Raw genomic sequence first — 22,061 nt, 5'->3', positions numbered from 1 at the left:
GTCCTGGGGACATGGCAAATAAGAACACAAGAAATAGATTATAAAAGCAAGATGCAAAGCGCACTGATTTCTGATTATGAGTAGAACTTATTTATAACATTTCTATCTTCCTTCCCATACACTTTTTGCCCATTCTACCTAAGCACAGAGCAGAGAGGAGAAAGCAGATGTTGATGAGGGCAGGGTACTTCACAAGTCGGATTATGCTGTGGTCTTTTCATTGGTTCTTAAACACATCCTAATGCTCTCTGACATCCCATGTCATGCTGTGTTTCCCTCTTCCTTCCCTTTACCTTGCTACAACTTACAAGACACTTTCAGGATTTTCTGCAGCAGAGAGCACTCTGGCTATACTCAAGCTAATATACTAATCACTGCAATCTATGCCTTAAATCCATCCATCCCCTCCAGAAGTTTCCCTCTACATTATTATTATTATTATTATTATTTGGTGGGACTAGAACACTTAACATAAGACTTGTCCACTTGGCAAAATTTTAAGTATACAATACAGTATTGTTAATTGATAAAAGGACTTGAATAGACATTACTCCAAAAAAGACACACAAATGGACACAGGTATATAAAAAGGTGCTCAACATCACTAATCATCAGAGAAATGCAAATGAAAACAACAATGAAATATCACCTCACACCTGTTGGATAAGCTATTATCAAAAAAGACAACAGATAACAAGTGTTGATGAGGATGTGGAGAAAAGGCAACCTTTAGGCATTCCTAGTGGGAATGTAAATTGGTGAAGTCACTATGGAAAACAGTATGATGAAGATTATTTAAAAAATTAAAAATACAATTACCATAAGATCAAGCAATCCCACTTTTGGAAATATATATCCAAAGTTACTGAAATCAGGATTTCAAACAAATATCTGCACTCCCATGTTCATTACAGCATTATCCACAATACCTAAGACATGGAAGCAATTTAAATGTCCATCAACAAGTGATAAGAAAATGTATATATATACAATGGAATACTATTCAGCCTTAACAAAAGAAAGAAATCCTGCCATTTTGAACCACACTGAGGAACCTAGAGGACATTATGCTAAGTGAAATAAACCAGACAAAGAAAGACAAAACTATATGACCTCAGTTATATGTGGACTCTAAAATAGTTAAACTCATAGAAGCAGAGAGTAGAATAGTGGTTGCTAGGGGCTGGTGGGGAGGAAATGAGGAAATTTTAGTGAAAGGGTACTAAGTTTCAGTTTTTCAAGATGCACAAGTCCTAGTGATCTATTGTATAGCAAGTAGTCTTTAGTGGGCTTTTCAAGAAAGATAAGAGAGGAGGGCACTTGTGAGGATGAGCACTGGGTGTTATATGGAAACGAACTTGAAAATAAACTATTAAAAAAAAAAGAAAGATAAGAGACCCCTCAAAATGTGACATTCAGATTATAGGGATTCAGTTCCACTCCACGGTTTGGCTTACTTTGATTCCTATGCAAAAACAAGAAAGGAACTCCTGTAAGAGGTAGTCCAGGAAATCCCTTTCTTTGGGAGTGAAAGATACAAAGGAAGTCCTTTTAGCCCTACACATGTGCATACATATGTGCACATGCACGTGCGTGCGCGCGCACACACACACACACACACACACATACAAGTCCATTACTGCCCTCATTCCACTGCTTTGTAGCATCATGGCTCCCTTGTCACCCTACCCTTTGCTGCTGAACAGTTGGTTTTTATTTCACTACAGTAAAAAGTCAAAGTTTTATTACTTCCATAGCCTCCTAGCTGGTCTCTCTGATGTCACCTTTTGCCCTTACAGTATATTCTCTGCACAATAGCCTTCTAATGTTTCTTCATCTTATATAGACTAAAAGCCAAAGTCCTTGCCATGGCTTATGGGTCTTGTATGATCTTGTCTTATTTTTTAAATAAAGTTTATTTATGTATTTTGAGAGAGAGAGAGAGAGAGAGCGAGCGAGCAGGAGGGGCAGAGAGAGTGGGAGCAAGAGAGAATCCTAAGCAGGCTCTGCACTGTCAGTGCAAGGAGCCTGATGTGCAGCTCAAGCTCATGAACCCATGATACCATAACCTGAGCCAAAATTAAGAGTCAGATGCTTAACCGATTGAGCCACCCAGGTGCCCCGTATGACCTTGTCCCTCTGTTTTTCTTTGGCTTATCTCCTACAATGTCCTCCCTTGTTCACTTTGTTCCAGTCACACTGACTTCCTTGCTTCTCTTTCAACATGCCAGGCTCTCTTACATCATGGTTTTTGCACTTGCTATGCTTTCATACCTCTTTCAAGTCTTTGTTTAATTATATTCTAAATGAGGCCCACCCTGACTTCCATTCAGTTTACTATGTACACTATGATTAATAAACCTTACTGTGCTCCTTCTTTACCAATAATACCTAACATATAACATGCCATATAATTTTTTATTTATCATCATTTTTTTCTCCTTACAATAAGGTTATGGATTTTTGTCTTGTCTTCTCTTTCATGTGCTCCAGGAGCCTAGCACATTACCTAGCACATTGTAGGTATTCAATACATATCCATTGACGAATTAATTAATGAATGAATTTTCTTTCCTAAAAGCATGTGTTTCTATGGGGATCTTGTAGAGATGAGGTGTATTCTCGGGAGACAGGGTTTAGGCATTTTTAGGGTTCCAGGAAAAAATAGCATTTTTTTATTTGAGAGAGAGAGAGCGAGAGAGAGAGCACGCGCGTGCGCACAAGCAGAGGAAAGGGGCAGAGGGAGAAAGAAAATGTTAAGCAGGCTTTATCCCATGACCCTGGGACATGAACTGAGCCAAAATCAAGAGTAAGATGCTCAACTGGCTAGCCTCCCAGGCATCCCTGAATAGCATCTTAGTATGATTCCTTAATAGCATAATATCTCAACTTATTATCTTCACTGGGCATATAGCCTCTTTTCTAGAATTTCAGAGCAGAAAGAGCCTTATTGAAAACATCCAGTTTTATCCCTTCAGATGTTACATATGATGAAACAGAGGGGGGATGAAATTTTCTACATCACCCAACAAGTCTGGCCCAGAGCTGACTATAAGTTTCCTGATTATTTGATGTAGTCATCAAATATTTTTTGATCACCTACTACATGCCAGGTATTATTCTAAGCAACGTAAGTACATTAGTAAACATATTAAGAGTGCTGCCCTCTTAGAGCTTACCATTTGAGTAGAGGTATTCAAATATATAGAGTAGAGGAATTCAAATGTATATAGTAGAGGGAAGACAAAAAGTATAAAGGAAGGAAGGAAGGAAGGAAGGAAGGAAGGAAGGAAGGAAGGAAGGAAGGAAGGAAGGATGGATAGATGGATAGAAAGAATATTAAAAAATAATATGTCTCAGGAAGAAAATAAAATGTGAGTAGATAATATTAAGAAGGATTTAAATTTTCAATAGGGTGTTCAGGGAATATCTCACTGAATAGGTGACATTTGAGCAATAATCTGAAGGAAATAAGAGCAAGTCTTGTAGACAATTGGAGGAAGAACATTCAAAATAGAGGGATGAGCAAATGCAAAGACCTTGAGGTGGAAGTTTGCCCAGTGTATTCAAGGAATAGTAAATAGGCCATTGTGGCTATAGTGGAGAGATGAAGAGAGAAGATTAATAAAAGATAAGTTTAAAGAGGAAACTATGGGAAATGGACTAGATAGTATATGGCCCTCCTAGTATATTTTGGTTTTCACCTTAAATGATATGTGGAAGTATTGCATGATTTTGAGTAGAATGGTGATTTAATCTAACATTTTAGGATTATTCTAGCAGCTCTGTAAAGAATAACTTGAAGGAACTGAGGGCTGATGGGGGTGGGGGAGAGGGGAAGGGGGGTGATGGGCATGGAGGAGGTCACTTGTGGGGATGAGCACTGGGTGTTATATGGAAACCAACTTGACAATAAAATATTTAAGAAAAAGAATAACTTGAAGGGCAACAGAAGTAAGATGAAATTCAGTATCATTCATGATCCAAAACTCTCAAAAAGCTAGAAACAGAAGGGAATTTTATCAATTGATAAAGAACATTTGTGAAAAATCTACATCTAGAACCATGCTTTCTGATGAAAGTCTATTTCTTCCTAAGATCATGAACAAAACAGTGATGTCCACTCTCCCTTATTAAACATTTTCCTGAAGATTTTAACCAGTATAAGAAGGAAAGCAATGGGAAGTAACTGCTAAGTGGTATGGAGTTTCTTCTTAAGAACAACTGAAGTATTCTGAAATTATATATTAGTGATGGCTGTACAGCTCTTTAAATATACTGGAGAACATTTAGTTGTATACTTTAAAAGGGTAAATTATATGACAGTGAGTCATATTTCAGTAAAGCTGTTTAAAAATTTAGGCAAGCGAAATGTTAAAGACATAAAAAATGGAAAGCAAGAAATAAGACTGTCTTTAATTGCAAATAGCAGGTTTTAGATATTCGGTTTATAGAAGTTTTAACATCATTAAGATCCTCTCCAAATTGACTCTACGTGCTGGCGAGGATGTGGAGAAATGGGCACCCTCCTACACTGTTGGTGGGAATGTCAACTGGGGCAGCCCCTCTGGAAAATTGTGGAGATTCCTCAAAAAATTAACAATAGAACTCCCCTATGACCCAGCAATAGCACTGCTGGGAATTTACCCAAGGGATACAGAAATGCTGATGCAGAGGGGAACATGCACCCCAATGTTCATAGCAGTACTCTCAACAATAGCCAAAACATGGAAAGAGCCTAAGTGTCCATAAACGGATGAATGGCTCAAGAAGATGTGGTTTATCTATACCATGGAATACTACATGGCAATGAGAAACAATGAAATCTGGCCATATGTAGCAACATGGATGGAACTTGAGGGTGTTATGCTGAGCGAAATAAGTCAGGCAGAGAAGGACAAATACCATATGTTTGCACGTATAGGAGCATTAGGAGGAACTTAACGAAGGACCGTGGGGGAGAAGAAGAGGAAAAATAGTAGGGGAGAGGGAGGGAGGCAAACTCTTGAATGCCAAGAACAAACTGAGGGCAAATGGGGTGTGGGGGGAGGGGGAGGAGGGTGATGGGCATGGAGGAGGGCACTTGTGGGGATGAACACTGGGTGTTATATGGAAACCAACTTCACAATAAACTATTTTAAATAAATAAATAAATAAATGTACATAAATAAATAAATAAAGTGGTACTGCAGTGGCTGAGAGATGGGCTAGATGGGGGACGTGTATTAAGGAGGGTACTTGTTATAACAAGCACTGGGTGTTGTATGTAAGTGATCACTTAATTCTATTCCTGAAACTAATATTGCATTGTATGTTAACTAGAATTTAAGTATTATTCATGGGAAAAAAAAGATTCTCTCCAAATTGGTCAATAAATTCAAAATATTCCTTATCAAAAGCTTTTCTCTTTGTAAAATTAGCAAACGGATCCTAAAAGTTACACAGGAATACAAACGAACTAGAATAGCCAAACCATATTTAAATAGGAAAAAGACCTGATTACTTTCACTTCCCAATTGCAAAGCATACCAATAAGCTACAGTAATCAATACAGCATGGGTTGGTCTAAAGATAAACAATATAGATCAAAGGAAAGAATAGAAAGTGCAGAAATGAACTTCCACATTTATGGTCAACTGACTTTTACCAAGGACCAAGGGAATTCAATACAGAAAAAAATAGCCTTTTCAATGAATGGTGTTGGGAGAATTTGATATCTATGTGCAAAAAAAAGAACATAGACTCTTACTTTATAACATAAACAAAAGTTAATTCCAATGGAACACAGACCAAAATTTAAGAGCTAAATCTTCTTAAAAACATTATAGTAGAAAATCGTTGTAAACTTGAGTCAGTCGAAATTTCTTAGAATACCATAAATGTGAGCTTTCAAATAAGGAGAGTCTTCAAAAAACCAAAATTAGAACTACTCTATGATCCAGCAATTGAATTATTAGGTGTTTACCCAAAGGATACAAAAATACAGATTTGAAGGGAGGGACATGTGCACCCAATGTTTATAGCAGTGCTATCAACAATAGCCAAACTATGGAGAGAGTCCAAGTGTCCATCAACTGATGAATGAATAAAGAAGATGTGGTATAGATATACAATGGACTATTACTCAGCCACCAAAAATAATGAAATTTTGCCATTTGTAATAACGTGGATGGAACTAGAGGGTATTATGCTAAACGACATACGTCAGTCGGAGAAAGACAAATACTGTGTGATTTCACTCATATGTGGAATTTAAGAAACAAAACAGACAAACATATAGGAAGTGGGGGGAAGAGAAGAGAAGGAAACAAACTACAAGAGACTTTTAATGATGGAGGGATGTGGGTGAGAAATGGGCTAGATTGGTGAAGGGTATTAAGGAGGGCAATTATGAACCCTAGGGGTTGTATGTAAATGACAAATCACTGAATTCTATTCCTGAAACCAATATTGCACTGTCTGTTAACTAAAGTTTAAATAAATTAATAAAAATTTTAAAAATTAAAATTAAAAGTATTATAAAATGGATGCCATTAAAATTTAAACCTTTTGCTCTTATAAAGACACCATTAAGAAAATGAAAAGACAGCCATAAAGTCAGTGAATATATTTGTAAATCATATATTGACAAAGAACCTGCATTAAGAACATATAAATGACTTACAACTCAAAAATGAGAAGAAAAATATCCCAATTTGAAAATAACCAATATATTTAAATATATATTTAATAAAAATTTGTGTCAGTTAATAAGGACATAAAAAGATATTCAACATCATCAGTCATTAGGGGAATGCAAATTAAAATCACAATGAGATATTGCTACATGTGTATTAGAATGGCTAAAATAAAAAAGACTGACAACATAAACTGTTTGCAAGAATTTGGAAAAAATGGAACCTCATAAATCACTGGTGGAAATGTATAATGCTAAGGAACATTTTGGAAAACATTTTGGCAGTTTCTTAAAAAGTTAAATATATATTTCTTATAAAATCCTGTGGTTCCACTCTAATTGTCCATTATCCAAGATAAATAAAAATATATGTCTACAGAAAGACCTGTTCATAGCAGAATTATTTATGAGAGCCAAAAGATAGAAACAACCTGTCTATCAAATAATGAATGAAGAAAATGTGGTATATTTGCACAAAAGAATATTAGTCATCAGCGAAAAGGAACAAGGACAACAGAATAGGTGACTCAAGTGAAAGTAGCAGACACAAAAAGTCACATATTGTATGTTTCCATTCACATTAAGTATCCAGGAAAGGCAAATCTTTGGAGACAGGAAGTAGGTTAGTGGTTGCCTGGGGCTGAGGTTGATAATGGATAGTGACTGCAAAAGTTTTGGAGAAAATTTTAGAGGTGATGGAAATATTCTAAATCTAGTTTGTGGTTATAGTTGTACAACTCTGTAAATTTACTAAAAATAATTAAATTGTACACTTAAATCATAAATTTTATATGTAAACAATAGTTCAAAAAGAGTTCTTATAAAATAAAAAAAGCAAGAGAGGCATTATAGTATAGCCTTTAAGAGTATAGATTCCGAATACTACATGGCAATGAGAAACAATGAAATCTGGCCATGTGTAGCAACATGGATGGACCTTGAGGGTGTTATGCTGAGCGAAATAAGTCAGGCAGAGAAGGACAAATATCATATGTTTGCACGTATAGGAGGATTAGGAGGAACTTGACGGAGGAACAAGGGGGAGAAGAAGGGCGGAAATGGTGGGGGAAAGGGAGAGAGGCAAACCATGAGAGACTCTTGAATGCTGACAAAAACTGAGGACTGATGGATGTGGGGGGGAGGGGGGGATGGGCATGGAGGAGGGCACTTTGGGGATGAGCACTGAGTGTTATGTAGAAACTAATTTGACAATAAACTATTTGTAAAAAAAAAAATAAATAAAATAAAGAAATAAACATTAATAAAAAAAAAAAAGTATAGATTCCGAATCCAGATTTATAACATATACAACCCACTCTACCTCTTAGTAGCTATGTGCAAGTTATTTCAGCTCTCTGTGCCTTTTTAGCTTATATTTTATAAATGCCAATTAAAGCTCTAAAACTGGATAGTATTATGAAGGGAGACAAAGACTCCAAGGCCTCTAAGACAAGGACTGAGATTCAGAGTGCAATAACTAGATTAATGTCTTTTACACTGAATCCTAACACCAGTGATTGTTAGTATCTCATCAATTTCCTACAGTATGCACTACCCATGGGTAATATAAATTTTACCTCTGGGGCACCTGGGTGGCTCAGTCAGCTAAGCATCCAACTTCAGCTCAGGTCATGATCTCACGGTTTGCGGCTTTAAGCCCTGCGTCAGGCTCTGTGTTGACAGCTTGGAGCCTGGAGCCTGCTTCTGATTCTGTGTCTCCCTCTTTCTGCCTCTGCCTCTGCCTCTGTCTCTCTTTCCCAAAAATAACCATTAAATTTTTTTTTTAAATTACCTCTGGCAGAAGGTATGTATATCAGAATGTCAAAATGGTAAGGGGGCATGAAATAAGGAGGTAAACAATGGGCTGAATATGGTAGTTTGAAAATGTACTCCAATGATTAAGCTATGCCATCTCATTAAGAATCCCTACTACTGACTTAAAGCCACTGAATAAATAGTTTCTTTTTTACTCCCTTGGAACTGAGACAAATATGTGACTTGGTTATCTGGTGTGTTATCTCATCCCATTGGAATTATGAAATTGAAATTACATTTTCAAAATGAGCACATATATCAGAGATTATTCTTACCATGCTATTTGCTGATTATTTTTATTCTATCATTGATACAATAGCAGTGTTTGTTTTATATTTATTAGATAGTACTTTGCATTTTTAGGATTTTTTTTGGTACATGTATCTTGTCTCCTGAACTAGACTGAATACCACATGTAAGTCATTTGCTTTTACACAGGAATGTATCCCATGCATTAATGCGAAAAGAAAAAATTTCCAACTCAGAAGCTACTTAATCTATGTTCTCAGTGCCCATTTGCCTTTGACTCGGGGATAGTGATCCTCTTGGAAAATGAGACTCTGGTCTTCATATCTTGATACTATCTCTCACTTTACTAAGCTGCTTGCCTATTTCTTTACCCTTCTACTACTTCAACATCTAGAACACATTCCTTACCTAGAAAATTGTGGAGCTATACACATAACATCTATACACCTCAAAATATGAATGTGATGCCTCAATTAAAAAGTTTTAAAAATTATAAAATGAATATGAACCAAAATGAATCACGAGTTCTTAAAAACTGGCACACAGAAAACCATCAAATTACTTCTGTATTTTTGCATATAGAATACTATTTTTTTGAAGCAGAGGAATAACATAGGAAAAAATTCTAAAGAGTTCCTGAACTAACTGAAGTCCTAAAGGTTAAAACCTAAATTTTATTGAGTATATGCACTCATTGTTCAGTGAGACTGTCAGCATGTTAAGAGTAATAAAGGAATGAGAAGCTTAAATTTAGTAGGGCACAAAGGCCTTTGGAGCTCAGTATGAGTCCTGCTGTAAGCAGTATGTCACCTGGGCTTTTTAGAAATGGAATAATCTGTTCTGAATTCTGAGGAATGTTCTTTCTAAAAACCAAAGGGTAGAAAACACTTAAGAAGTGATTAAGGTGCTAGCCAGGCTCTTTCTATGACAATGGAGTTAAGGGCAGTAGGTGAGATTTATGATGAAAAAGAAAAAATAGTAAATCATTACTAGCTATTATTAGCAGAGGATGAGCCATTTCAAATATACCACCACCAAACACCCAAACCAAGCAGCATATTAGTCATAAGAACGCCAGTTGTCTGCAGGCTTACTATTAAATCCTTGAACTATAGGCAAAAAGCTTTAGTGCAGTGGAATACCCTTGGGCCTCCTAATTGCAAGACCACCAGTTTGGCAGTACATTTAGCCTTTCTAGGGAGCACATAAAAGTTTTAACAATTACTTCAGACATGTAGCTCCAGACTCATTTTCTGACATTCACACTTTTCCCCACTCGCTAGCCATCTGCAAATATGTGTGATTTCACCAGACAAAGCTCTCATATTTCTGTCTTTGCACACATTGTTTTTTTTTTACACCTTAAATGCCATTTCCCTTGGTATGTGCAACAAATTTCCTTCAAGTCCTTGCTTAAATATTATCTCTTCCATGATGCTTTTTATGTGTGCTATAAGCGTAGTGAGTTCTCCAGCTCACATAAATCCCAGAGCGCTTTAGGCAAACACCTCAGGCCTTAGCACTGTTGAAATGACTTTCTAGGCTCAAGATGGAGCTCCTTCTGCTTGGGGTGCCATGTCAACAAACTGAAACTTAGATAACTTTTGTGTTCCTGTAAATATTCTACTTGGCCAGAAACACTGTATATCCAGTCAGCCAATCCCTAAATGCAAAGCCAACTCTGGGCCTTTTCATCCCAAACAAGGTTGACTATGTGGTCCCACCCAAGCAGATATTTTCTATTTTTCTCTTCCTAGTTCTTTATTGTTTATCATATGAAAGCTTTCTATTTCTACCACATTTTGAAAAAGTGAGACTGTCCACTTCATGAAGTGAAATAAAATTTGTTATTATTACCTAAATTGTTTTCTTTAATAATTTTTAACAGCACATAAAATTATCATTATCTGTTTACATGTCTTGTCTTCTGAACAGGATTGTGAGTAACTTGAGAGAAAGATCTCCATTTGTCATTGTAAGTAATCCTATTCCTACTATGGTTGTTAGCCCACAGGAGATAGACAATAAATGCTTCTCGACTTTATAAATATTTCTGCAAGACAGAGCAGTTATTTTCAGTCCTGTTTCCCAGAACGAATTGGGGCCCAGAGAGGAGAAATGCCTTGTTCATGGTTACATGCTGATATGGACCAAATTTGGGACTCTTAGCCAGAGCTCTTAATTCCTACTCTAAAGTTTATCTCACTATAACATACAGTCTCCACTCTGTCTAGGAGTAGCATCTAAAATAAAATAATAAAATGAAACGAAATGCAGTAATAAAATAAAATAAAATAAAATAAAATGGCTTGGTTCTTTACAACTACAGATACTCTTCAAGTGATCTGTAAATTATTACCACCCTTGTGCTAGAATGAGCTTTTTAAACAGACTCAATCTGTCTGGAGATCAGTTTATTTATTTATTCTCAAAGGCAATTCTTGTTATTTCAAGACCCTGATTTTCCTCTTGAAGCTGACCACTTGGGAATACATTCTTCCTTTCTTCCTTCCAGCTCAATGCCAGTTCCCCTGTAAAGCCCTCTCATATCTGGATCCATGCTTCTAAGTCATAATGAAGCCTGTACTTTTTAGTTCACAGCACTTCATTGTTGGCTTTTGTGAAAATTTCATTATGCCTCATAGTACTATGAATAATGTCCTATCTTTCCTGCTAGGATATGAGCTATTCGAGGATAGGGATTATTACCACACAGAGTACACTGCATAATTTGTGATTGACTGGGGACTTGTACTATTGCTTCTCACCTCATTGTAAGCTTTCTCAGAGCCCAAAATGAGTCACTCTATATCTTCTATGCTCTTACTTCTGTTCATTAGAGTGATGCTCACTAACTGTGGTTCTGAGTCAGCTTGTAGCTTAATGAAATAGGAACTGCAGGTGGAATCCCCTAGAGCAAAAGCCATTGCAAAAAAAAGAACTGTGTGAAACAAAGCTATCAGTGCTTGGTTTATTTAATTATATTAAATTCTACACAGCTAACATTGTGACCCAAATGCCCTCCCTGGTTCCTGGTCATTTCAGAGGCAATCTCTATAATAAAGATTCATGTGCAAGCTATTTGCATCTAAACTAGGAAGAGACTAGCTTTACTGTTAACATTTCCACAATTTATCTTTGAAATAATCTGTCTTTGGAACAATCCAAGTACATTTGCAAAACTGACCCAATCATACAAATCAAAGAACAAAGGAAGTCATGAAGCTCTGAATATTACAGTACGCATATTTTAATTGCTTCAAAAATGCCACTTTCTTCTCAATGATACATCATAGAGAAGTGAGTTCTTATTTTCTTTAATTTTCAGCTAAATGTGGGATACTATTACTGTGTAGCTTAACACAAAAAGATACTTTGTGCAATGTATCCAATTTTATAAAATTTCACTGTGTCAAAGTTCTGAGTTTAAGACCTGAATTTCCAACTGCAGCTTGTCATGTCCACTTCAGACTCATTATATTTAAACTCTTTATCTCCTACATTCCTTTCTTAGAGGAAGTGGTAGGATGTAGTGGAGGGAATAGCGCTTGCTTTAACCTAAAAGTGACTTGGATTTTTGTACCAGCTCTGCCACTTAATAGTGGTGTGACTTTGACTATATTGAAGCTTAAGTTTACTAATCAAAGAAGTGGAGATTATTAAAATAAAAACCTCCAAAGTGGACATGTGCCAGGATATATATCAAGCAATTCATAAGGCTTATCATATTTATTCCCCACAATAGCCTTATGAGACAGGCATTGTTATGATTCACTTCATTTTACAGATGAAGGACCAGAAGTAGTCTTACTGCAGAACCTACCTTCCTAATCACAATGCTGCATGCATTGCACAATGCACAATCACTGCCATGAGAAATGAGATAAATATGAGTGAAGCACCTAGCACATCACCTGGAATATAGAAAATCCTAAATAAGTGTAGATTCTCTAAACACACTTTCCTCTGTATAAAGTGTCTGCTGCTTCTTCTACATTGCTTTTTAAAAATAATAGCACTGGGGCGCCTGGATGGCTCAGTCGGTTAAGCATCCAACTTGGGCTCAGGTCACGATGTCGCAGTCCGTGATTTCGAGCCCCGCGTCGGGCTCTGTGCTGACTGCTAGCTCAGAGCCTGGAGCCTGCTTCGGATTCTGTGACTCCCTCTCTCTCTGACCCTCCTCTGCTCATGCTGTCTGTCTGTCTGTCTCTCTCTCTCTCAGAAATAAATAAAAACAAAGAAACAAAATAATAGCACCACAATCTTCTCAGTATCCAATATTCATTCTCAATATTCCCTCTTACTCATTACCCCACATCTAGTTGAACACCAAGTTCTTTTGAAAGCCTGTACTTTCTTTTCCACTCTTACTTTTTGCTACTTTTGCTTCATCCCTGAACAGTCTTTCCTGGATTATAAAATGGTCAACTAACTGGTATCCCTGCATCCAGCTGATTCTCCAGAGTACAATCTGACATTTCAATAATAATAAAAACTCTGGAATTGGCAGAGAACTGTCAGCTATTCACCAAATCCATTTTCACTTTTACTTGGGAACATAGCAGTATTGCTTTTCTTAGCCTCCCTTGCAGTTAGGCAAGTCCATGTGACCTCATTCTAGTCAAAGGACTATCAGTAGAAATAGGTATGCCACTCAAGACCCAGATTTTTTAAAAAATAGTTATTGTCAAGTTGGTTTCCATATAACACCCAGTGCTCATCCCCACAAGTGCCCTCCACCCAGATATTAAACACCTCCCACATACAGTCCTGAATGCTCTTTCATCTTCTACTTACTTGATACAAAGAAGCACAGTGATCTTGGAAATCATGTATTGAATATGGCAGAGACACCGGATGAAAGGAGCTTGGGTCCCTGAAACACTACTTAGGAATGAACCATTTGCCACTGAGGAACACCTGCTTTATAATTTAAGAAGCAAGAAATACGCTTCTATCAGGTTTAAACTATTGTACATTTTGGGTTCAGCAAATTGTAACACAAATGATCTGATTATGCTACTCCATTTTTAAAAAATCAATACTGCTTCCCTATAAGTACAGGATGTATATATTCTGTATCACTTCCAGATTATTGTCCCTCATCTATCATGCAGAAATCCTTCCAAATAGATATGCTATTTGGCTATATTTACCACTACCCCTCCTTATCACTGCCATTTTCCAAAAAAACTTATTTATTTCTCCACATTCAATAGGAATGTTAATACTTGGATTATTATCATTTTTTCTAACCCTTAGTACTTTCATTATCCCAGGAGACTTCTTTACTTATTGGTAGTACTCATACAACATCCTGACCTTCACCAACTTCCAATCAGGTACCAAATACAACCAATACTACATACTGTATATCCATATTCTTCTTCAAAACCTTTTTAGTGGAAAAAGCAGTAGTTTGAGACAGACTTGCATTTGTCTAATAAGTGCATCATCTTGGGCAAGTCATTTTTATTTTTCAAGCTGCACTTTCTGGATCAGTTCAATACGGATAATAATGCCTATATTGAATAGTTTTTGTGGAGATTAGAGATGTTTTACATAAAGTGTCTGGCACATAGTAGGTGTTCAACACAATAGTTGTTATTAATATTATTGTTAGAGTATAGTTCATATATAGAGCTCATCTTCATCCTTGCCTTCTTCCAATCTACCTTTCACATTGTTCCCAGAGTGATCTGTCTACAATGCAAATCTGTGTTATTCCCTTGTAATAAACTCTTTAATGGACCCCTATCAATTTTATGCCAATGTAGCTCATAAGTATCACTCTCCATCCCATTACGCTGCACATTACTTTATGGTCCTGTCATACTGAATTTCTTTTCATTTCTTTAGTGTATCATTACTACTTTCCCCACCTCTTCCCCCTGAACTTCATACTGGCTATACTCTCTCTAGAACATTCCCTCCCTATCTTTTAGTCTAATTTATCTCTACATATCTTTTAAGTCTCAGTTTAAAAGTGATTTACTCTGAAATTCATTGTAGAAATTCCCCCACAGACTCACTTCTTTGTCCCTGCTAGATGCATCCATAGCACTCTATATTTCCCTCATCATAGCACTTATTCTGTTATCATTATGGTTTGTTTTACCCACTAGAATGTAAGCTGTATGAGAGCAGAGACCACATCTATTTTTGTTCACCACTTTATCCCTAGTGCCCAGAATACTTTTTGAGTCTCATTATGCCCTCTAGAAATGCTTTTGGAAGAATAAATGAAAGCTCTAACAAAAGACATGAATTTTCTGATGCATGATGTCAATTCAATAATACCTGTCTTTGTGCATGCTATTTCCTATGCCTGGAATACCCTCCTTATAGCTCACCTCATCTCTCATCTGTTTGATAGTTACCTATACCTCCTTCAAGATTCAAGATATAGGATTAGTTGGCTCCTTTTTACAACTTTCCTTGATGCCTCTACATGATTTTGGATGTTCCTCACCCTATGATTCCATCACATTTCACACCTCCCTTGGCTTAAGGGCTTTTACATTATTTTGCAGCTCTCTGTACAAATGTCTGCTTTAACTACTAGACTGTAAGGTCATTTCGAGCATGAAATGTCTTATGTATCTCTGTAGCTCAGCACATGTCTGAAAGCCTTAAACATAATAAGTACTCATAAATGTGTTGAATGAATGATTCAAGTCAATGGGATAAAATCTAGTTAAGTTCAATAGGTACTTGTCCCTCCTACTCAAATAATCAGTGGAACTTGTTTTTACTGCATTATATATTATGCAACATTTACATATAATATGTATAAAGAAAAATACAATGAACATGTTTACCCATATCTGCTTTAATAAGGGTCATTAATAGAAATGAATTATCCTATATATCTATGTCTAAAAAAAGGAAAATACGTCATAAATGTATGTATTATCCTGATCTGTGTTCTGTTCATTTTCGCTGTACTGTTTTAATTTTAGTATGTATGCTGCTGAAGCAAGCAGCAGGTAATGAGCTTTGGCCTCCATTTTTATGGTTATCCTGAGGTTCCAAGATGAAGGTTTCATTCTAAATTGCCCTAGTTACATAGCTATTCAATCTTTGGTCAGATTTTTCTGAAGCTTACCCTCTGTAGTTTTCTTTTTTTTTTTTTAATTTTTTTAACATTTTATTTATTGAGAGACAGAGAGAGCATGAGCATGGGAAGGGCAGAGAAAGGAGGAGACACAGAATCTGAAGCAGGCTCCAGGCTCCAAGCTATGAGCACAGAGCCTGACACAGGGCTCAAACTCAGGAACAGCGATATCATTACCTGAGCCAAAATAGAACGCTCAACCAAATGAGCCACCCAGCCGCCCACCCTCTGTAGTTTTCCATGGAATCAGGATAAGATCTCCAAGGGTAATAATAATAATAATAATAATACTTTAGAATAACACTTCCTGAAAAATTTTAAGTGTTCTTTTAGACCTTATCTAATTTGCACTTTTCATGTGTCTGCAAGACAGGCAGCAGCTACATTATTATCAGAATAAGACAGCAGATAATTTGTGTCTTGCAAAAGGTCACTAGATGAATAAATTGTAGGACCATATAACAAGCTTTAATATTTTCAGTTTTGAAAACCTAGGTCTCCCTCCAGACCCACCCTCCTGGGTCCAAAGTGAATCATTTACTATGTAAGGTAACCAATAGCTTTATAATGCTTCTGAACTACTGTACTTCAGAATAAACACACAGGCATTACACATAGATTCCTATTTTATCAAACTCCATTTTCTTGTCCAATTCAGGCTGGGATGAAGGACTTAATGGTCATCTTCTACTCATTCATATTTATTTTCTGGTGACTAATCCTTTGGTATGCTTCATCTGCTGCCCTCATCAATCTTTATATCTCATCATATTTCTATCTTCTTCATATTTCAACATTCCTATCTTCCCCTCTCCTTTCTTCTTTTTTTTTCTATCGCTCCTCCAAAACTCAAACCTATACTCGATCCTCTTTTTCTGTTATTATTTACTTTCGTCAATATCCTGTTCTCTTCATTCATTCTCTATTCTTCCTCCTCAATCTCTATGTGTTGATTTTATTTCCTGCTCCTCACTTTCTCTTCATTTTCTTATGGATTTTTACCCACCCACACCAACTAACTCATTCCACAATCTCCTCCTCTGTTAATATATAGTCTGCTTCATTCTTTCCACAACTGTAAACACTCCCACCTCCTCTTCAAACTCTTCTCTTTTATACACTTTGTTACAAGTATTTCACTCTTATATTTCTCCACGTATGCTCAATTTTATCCAAATTCTCCTTCATACATTATAACTATTCATGTTTCTTCTCTGTCCTATCCTCCCCACCTCCTTTTCAACATTTATATCTAACCTCTTGTCCTTTTATGTAGTGTGAGAAGAGGTGTCCCTCTTCCTTTTCAAGTAAAACTTTCACAGTAATTTTAATACCATCCTCCTTCTGATTTTGTCTGGGAATGTGATGTCAGCAAAAACCCTTTTCTACTATATCTTCAGTCTTTGTCTCTCTGATGTCCACTTTCTGCTATCTCACAAATAAGTGCCAGTCCCTACATTTAAAAAAGCAACTATTTACTTTACCCCAAATGTATCTATTATATATTCATTACTTTCATTTTCAAATAAGGTCTCAGAAAGTATTTTGTTTACTATCTTCACTACTTCTATGCCAACTCCTAAAAACTCACTGGTACACTAAACAATACATTGAAACAGTGTATGTGAAGACTGCCAATGTCTTCTATGTTGCCAAACCTAATACATTTAATCCTCTATATTCTTGATCTCTTTGTAATAACCAAAAATGTTGTAAAAATGTATAAATAATAGTAAAGAGGATGAACTTGCAGCCAAACTGCCAGAGTATGAATGCTGGTTCAACCATTTATTCCCTAGGTGATCCTAATTTTTTTTCTTACCCACTCTTGTCTCAGTTTTCTCATATGAAATGTGGGAATAATAGTACCTATCTTACAATGTCATTAGTTTATAATAGTGGAGTGATAAGAATAGTCTATAGCACATTGGAAATACTATACTGATGTTAACTTTTGTACTTATGCTATTATTGATGTTATTATCATTGATCTCTGCCATCTTTTTCGAAGCCCTTTTTTCCTTTGGTGTATCAGTCAAAATAGGTTAGGTTAATACACAGTAACAAAAAATCCTAAAATTTCAGTGTCCTAAAACAATAAAGATTTGTTTCTTACTCACACTACATGTCCATCTCAGGTTGTGAGGAGGGGCATTCTCTTCTAAATAATCTTCAATAAGGAACACAGAATGATAGAGTCAAGGCCACCTGTCATAATGCTACTCACTGTGGCCAGGACAGGGGAACATGGAAAATTATGTACTGCTCTTAAAAGTTTCCCAGCCTCCCTCAGAAACTACACATGATATTTCCAGTCACATCTGGTTAGTCAAAGTTACCTATACATGCCTAACTTCAAGGCGCTATGGAAGTAAAGTACTACCATGTACCCAGAAGGACATGAATTGGAGATTAAGTAGCAGTACTGACTATTACACTTAGATTTAAAAATTCTATACACTAGGATTCCTATTAACACCTTCCTTACTTTTTCTTCTTAGTCTTTTATCGGTTCCTCTTTCTCTCTTTCTGTTGTAATAATGATACTACATGATTTGATCCCTGGTATGATTTTCTCACTCTGCAAACTTTCCTGAAGTGATCACATCCGTTCATATGGTTGTCCCAATATGCTGACAATACCAAACTTTACATCTCTAGCTTGTATCTGTCTTTTAACCTTCAAATTTGTATATCCAACCACTCTTAGACCCCTATCCCTGGATAATATAAAATCATTTAAAGCTTATCTTGCCCAAAATTTACCTTGCAGATTTATCCTACCTAAATTTCTCCTGCTTTTCATGATCCGCCTTATTCTGTAGTACCATCATTCACCTATGTTATTTGAGTATGTACTACCTTGACTCCTGTCCCCCCTGTGGTTCTAACATTGGCTGTTTTTACTCTTTCCTCAGTGTATCTCTCTTTCTCCATTTTAATCCACTGTTCTGAATTAGAATTTCACTACTACTTGCCTAGACTATTTAAGCTATCTACTAACCAGTTTCCCTAATTCCAGTTTTGTTCTCTTCAAATACATCCTTTACACAAGTAACTAGAGTGCCATATATAAAATTAAAAACTGACCACCTCATTCTCTTGCTTTTGTTGAAGGAAACCATTCCATTTCCCATAACTGTTCACTTTGTTTTCTTCACCTAAAATGTCCTTCCTCTCTTTCTTGCACTTTATACCAACAATTTTCTTGACTACATTCTAATAGTACAAAAATGAATCTCAATACTAACCAGGAGCAACATACACATATATACACACATATACGTAAATATATAAGATCTGGGAAGAGATCAATAAAATATACACGTTAATTTTATTTACTTTTCTTCTGGTTTATACTTCCCTTCCTCTCTCTACCTTCTTTTCCCCTTTCCTGTCCACTTTCCTTCTTTCTTTGCTCCATCATTCTTGCCTCTATCCTCACCTCTCCTCTAGTCTCTCAACTCCTCCTCTCTAATTCAACTTTTCTCTTAATTATCCATTTGCTATCCATTCTTTGCCTATCTCGTCTTATCTACCTTTTTTTTTTTTCAGGAAAAATATCAATAAATAGCAAATTTAAGGTAACTAAGGACTAACATATGGGCAAGGACACTTTGTATATTGAATACCTGTTTACCAGGCATGTATTATTTCAGTTTCATTGTATAAAATAACAAATACACAAATTTAAAAACAGCCACAGAATCTGCACTGAAGGATCACATTTTTCCATTCAGTGATGGTAATTCAGCTACCTAAAGTTAACACTCATTAACGTGGGAGGGAGCTTCAGAACTGACAGCATAGGAGCTAGCAAAAACATAAAACAAGAATCAAGAAAGTTTTTTAGCATTGGGGCAAAGAATATTATGGAACTGGAAATGTTTTTAAAGCCATTATTTTTTAAGGCAAAATTATATATAGTACATATAATTATAAATCTATATTAAATATCATTTATATATAATTTTATATACTATGTATAATTTTGTATGTGTACTATGCATATACTATATATATTTAAAAGAAACATTCTTAAGTTGTTTAGAAACCTCAGTTACAGCAAACTCCTCAGCATTCCCAGACAATGTGGGATAAAATATGTCTTGTTATAATTTTGTGTATATATTATCTATAACATTGTATGTTTCAGAAACTATCCATCATTATCTCATTTGATTTTCACAATTCTGCATAATAAGGAAAGTTTGTTGCTGCAATTAAACAGTCTATTCTATCATTGTGTTCTGTCTATGTATATGGCTATGAGTTTGTGTATTTAAGTGTCCTTGAATATGTGTATGCTTATGTGTTAACCCACATGCATCTCTGAGTATGCATGCATTTATACATCATGAACATATATCTGTATATATTAGAATGTTCATATGTCCAACTCTATCTATATATGTATCTATAATATATATGTCTGTGAATGTGTATGCCTGCAAATATGTTAAGAAGTATATACCTATATGTGCATTTCTAACCTTAACACTTGACAGACTTTTCGATGGATAGCTTAAACATGCTGCTTTCAAGCCCAAAACATGATGCTTTCAAAGACCAGTCTCACCCCCACTATACTTTAGATGGAGGGGCACCACTCTCTGACCTCATTGTGTAGAGGAGGGTTCCATTGTCCACCAGTCTGAGCAGCTTGTTAGGTGTGGTCATGTTATGGGCTACTGATTTCTTGCCATTATGAAAGAAGGTGTCAGGGGTCCAGATCTTGCTAGCCAGGAGATTGTTCAGTGGAAGGATTTTCATGGGTCCATCAAATTTAAGTCTTTCATCATGCCATGTCTGTCGAAAAAATACATCAATGGTGTACTCCTAGGGACAAAAAGAGAGAACAATGTTTGAACATAGTTCTGGTGATGACCTGCAGTGCCCTTAGTATTAATCACCTTGCAATATTTCCTCCAATGCAAAGAAGCAGCAGTCTACTTATAGTACTTACTGGCAAGTATGGCAAATGATTATGATTGAAAAATATTGTATGGTGATCAATAAGTATGAAACTAATACATCTGACAATATTTTGCTCAGGAAAGTGACTGCCAACACTGCCCTGCACATCATACAAGATTACCACAAGACTTTGCCTTATGGAAAGGCAACAGTTCCTTTCTCTATGCAGTGAGATCTGTAATAAGAACAAACTCCTTTCCTTGTCTCTTTTATTACATGATCCCATATGAACATCAAAGACCAATATAAAACCACCATAAAATCAAAACTATAAACTTTAAAACACATTTAAGCCTCACAAAACAATATATCTGATGAGTTTATATTTTATTATCTTCAATAAATAAGGAACTCAACTATAAATAAGATAAAAACAAATAGAAAAATGGGTAAATTACATAACAGAATTCATAAAGTGCTAATAAACTTAAACAATTTCAAAACTGTTATTAATCTGAACACAATTTGAAATAACAATAAATGCGGGGTGCCTGAGTGGCTCAGTTGGCTAGGCATCTGACTTCAGCTCGGGTCATGATCTCATGGTTCATGGGTTCGAGCCTCATGTCAGGCTCTGTGCTGACAGCTCAGAGCCTGGAACCTGCTTCAGATTCTGTGTCTCCCTCTCTCTCTGCTTCTCCCTTGCTCATAATAAGTCTCTCTCTGCCTCTCAAAAATGAATAGACATTAAAGAAATTTTTTAATAATAAAATAAAATAACAATAAATGTTTCATCTTTTGGTAACAGCAGACCAAATTGCTTGCTATACGTTCTTGTAACTATTATAAAATTTGAACCTATAAATTAGAGAGCTAGAAGGAGAAGGGGGCAAGGAGGGAGGGAGAACCTACTGAAAAGCAATGTGGCACAACTGAAAGCAGACAAAAACTTGAGGAAAATTTACCCTTGAAAGATGGCAGCAGCAATGGTTGTTCCCCCAAAACTAGAATTCTTGTGGCAGATACCATAGCTTTACTGGCTCAAGACTGCAGATAATCTGAAAATTTAGGGGTTGTACTCCTGAAACCAAGGGAGTTACAGAAGGGATGGGACCTCAAATCTGCATATATACTTTGCCCCAAATTTTGGCTGACCTTTACACTATACACACATGAGCAAGACTCCAGGCTCTGTTAAAAAAAAATACAGGCAGGGGCGCCTGGGTGGCTTAGTCGGTTAAGCATCCGACTTTCGCTTAGGTCATGATCTCGCGGTTCGTGGGTTCG

At 36.2% G+C, this 22,061-nt stretch overlaps 1 protein-coding gene across 1 annotated transcript in view; it reads right to left on the bottom strand.

Moving 5' to 3' along the window:
* GABRA3 (gamma-aminobutyric acid type A receptor subunit alpha3) overlaps positions 1 to 22,061 on the bottom strand; it is a 338,456-nt gene that overhangs the window by 98,800 nt on the left and 217,595 nt on the right. The window contains exon 5 of the mRNA XM_039220703.1: positions 20,476 to 20,696. Coding sequence (XP_039076634.1) covers positions 20,476 to 20,696 — 221 coding nt within the window. The remainder of the gene's footprint in view (positions 1 to 20,475; positions 20,697 to 22,061) is intronic.

This window comes from Hyaena hyaena, unplaced genomic scaffold (assembly GCF_003009895.1).
Source record: "Hyaena hyaena isolate Hyena2069 unplaced genomic scaffold, ASM300989v1 scaffold_917, whole genome shotgun sequence".
In the NCBI taxonomy this organism is placed as follows: Eukaryota; Metazoa; Chordata; class Mammalia; order Carnivora; family Hyaenidae; genus Hyaena; species Hyaena hyaena.
The sequence above is the reverse complement of the archived record's forward strand: the minus strand, read 5'-3'. Positions and strand labels throughout refer to the sequence as shown.